The sequence below is a fragment of the Melampsora larici-populina genome (assembly GCF_000204055.1).
Source record: "Melampsora larici-populina 98AG31 unplaced genomic scaffold MELLAscaffold_30, whole genome shotgun sequence".
Taxonomy (NCBI): domain Eukaryota; kingdom Fungi; phylum Basidiomycota; class Pucciniomycetes; order Pucciniales; family Melampsoraceae; genus Melampsora; species Melampsora laricis-populina.
Genome location: NW_006768794.1, coordinates 974,441 through 976,160, shown reverse-complemented (window position 1 = coordinate 976,160; position 1,720 = coordinate 974,441). Strand labels below are relative to the sequence as shown.

Sequence of the window (1,720 nt, the reverse complement as noted above, 5' to 3'; positions counted from 1 at the left end):
TCCCCCTTGACATATGCCTACCCAGTTTCACGCCGCCGGGCGTCCAAAGTCCCACCCAACGCAACACACAATCAAACGAAACAAAGCGCTGGATGGCACATACATCGGTATCTCCATAAATACCAAGCACTAATCTTTGCTAATGGTGTTTCATTTACCCCAGTCACCTCAGGTTCAACTCGCCACAGCATACAAATAACACAAGTCAGTCTTTGATCATTAAATCCTATATCCTATACATACCAGAATCCTAACCTTAGTCTTGCTCAATTATCAAGGCCATCACCCTGCCCAGCCAACACACGTACCAAATCATACAATTTATCATTTTCGTCGATCAATCCATCCTACTGATATTGTTCTTTCAATACGCCAGGTTAGATCCTTGACCTGTGACTGTCCCGTACCTATTCACTGATTATATCTTCCGAATTGTTAGTAATTACATACCGCCAATCAATGTCAGAAACCAACACCCCAACTCACCGAGGAATCTACTTATCCGGCAATTTTGAAATTGAAGAAAAGGTATTAAATCTCTTTTGCGCTTAATCCAGCCACCAAATTGAAATTCCATTACTTCGCCAGATATCGCCCGACAACGGCTGGCGCTCCGAATACAGGACATACGTCATGTCCATTGGGTGTGGTGGTGCCGATCGCCAGGAGCGGTTGTTGTATGAAATTGTTGCAAAGGGTTTTAGTGCGGCTCAGTATAAGTTATTCCCTAGCCACATATACTTTATGCGAGGAACACTATTCCCCTCTAACACCGCGGACACCAGAGCAGACCAATTCATATTTGAAGGTAGTGATGTTGCCTTGGTTGGACCCAGAGAGAGCTTTCACGGAGATTTAGTTGATACAGTTGGTGTAACAGGCCTTGGAATTGTTGTTGGCATTAATAACATTGTCGAACAAAGCTGTCAGTACATGAAAAAATCTCCTGATCAAGACCCAGTCCCGACCACAGTTTTCACTGTGCAACACTCAGATTATCATCCCATAGTGAGTCATATTTACTTTCAAATTGCTACAATGCACTTCATAAGTCTGACTATCAATCGTAATCTTTTGTCATTAGATGAAAACTGCACGTACATGCAATGTTGAGTATCGCGTGCGACCAACTCCAAACCTGGCCAAGATTGCCAGCTTCGTCAGGTTGGGGCGGGAATGTCAATTCCATGGATATATCAAGGACTTTAACGAAGAGACTTCGTGCTACGTTGTTGTGGTAAGTTCATTACGTCTGATCATCCTGACTGCATATTGAATATGGTGCTTTATCCACAGGCCAACAAGGTCATAATGACAAATGGATTTCAGGAAGTGAATACTCAAAACGATGATCAACACAACAATGTAGATAACACGTTGAAGAAGCCAAAGAAGTAAGTCACACAATTTGTCCATAAAAGCGTTTTATGGAGTCTGACAGGGCTCTATGATTAACAGATTCAAGCCGAAGGGCCCAAACACCTCATTTAAGCCGGCTACCGATGAAAACAGCGGTATCACTACCGCTGACTTTGCTTCACTTGATACTCCGTTTTCGTCATCTTCTACTATAACTGCGGGAACGTCGACGTCTTCAGGCAGTAGTAGCTTGGCCACCCCACCCGACTTCTCAGGACAAGTACCCAAAAAGCGGGCACGTTACCAACCGAAGCGCAAGGCTGCAAAGGAGATGGATGAGGGTGTAGCCCAAGACGATTAA

The 1,720-nt window shown here is 44.1% G+C and overlaps 1 protein-coding gene across 1 annotated transcript; it reads left to right on the top strand.

The window, feature by feature from the left end:
* Positions 1–633: 633 nt before the first annotated feature.
* On the top strand, positions 634–1,720 carry MELLADRAFT_89528 (uncharacterized protein; the record flags this gene model as incomplete). The annotated part of the gene is made up of 4 exons (XM_007412369.1): positions 634–1,008; positions 1,085–1,237; positions 1,297–1,394; positions 1,459–1,720. The coding sequence occupies 4 exons, from the start codon at positions 634–636 to the stop codon at positions 1,718–1,720; spliced, it is 888 nt and encodes a 295-aa protein (XP_007412431.1).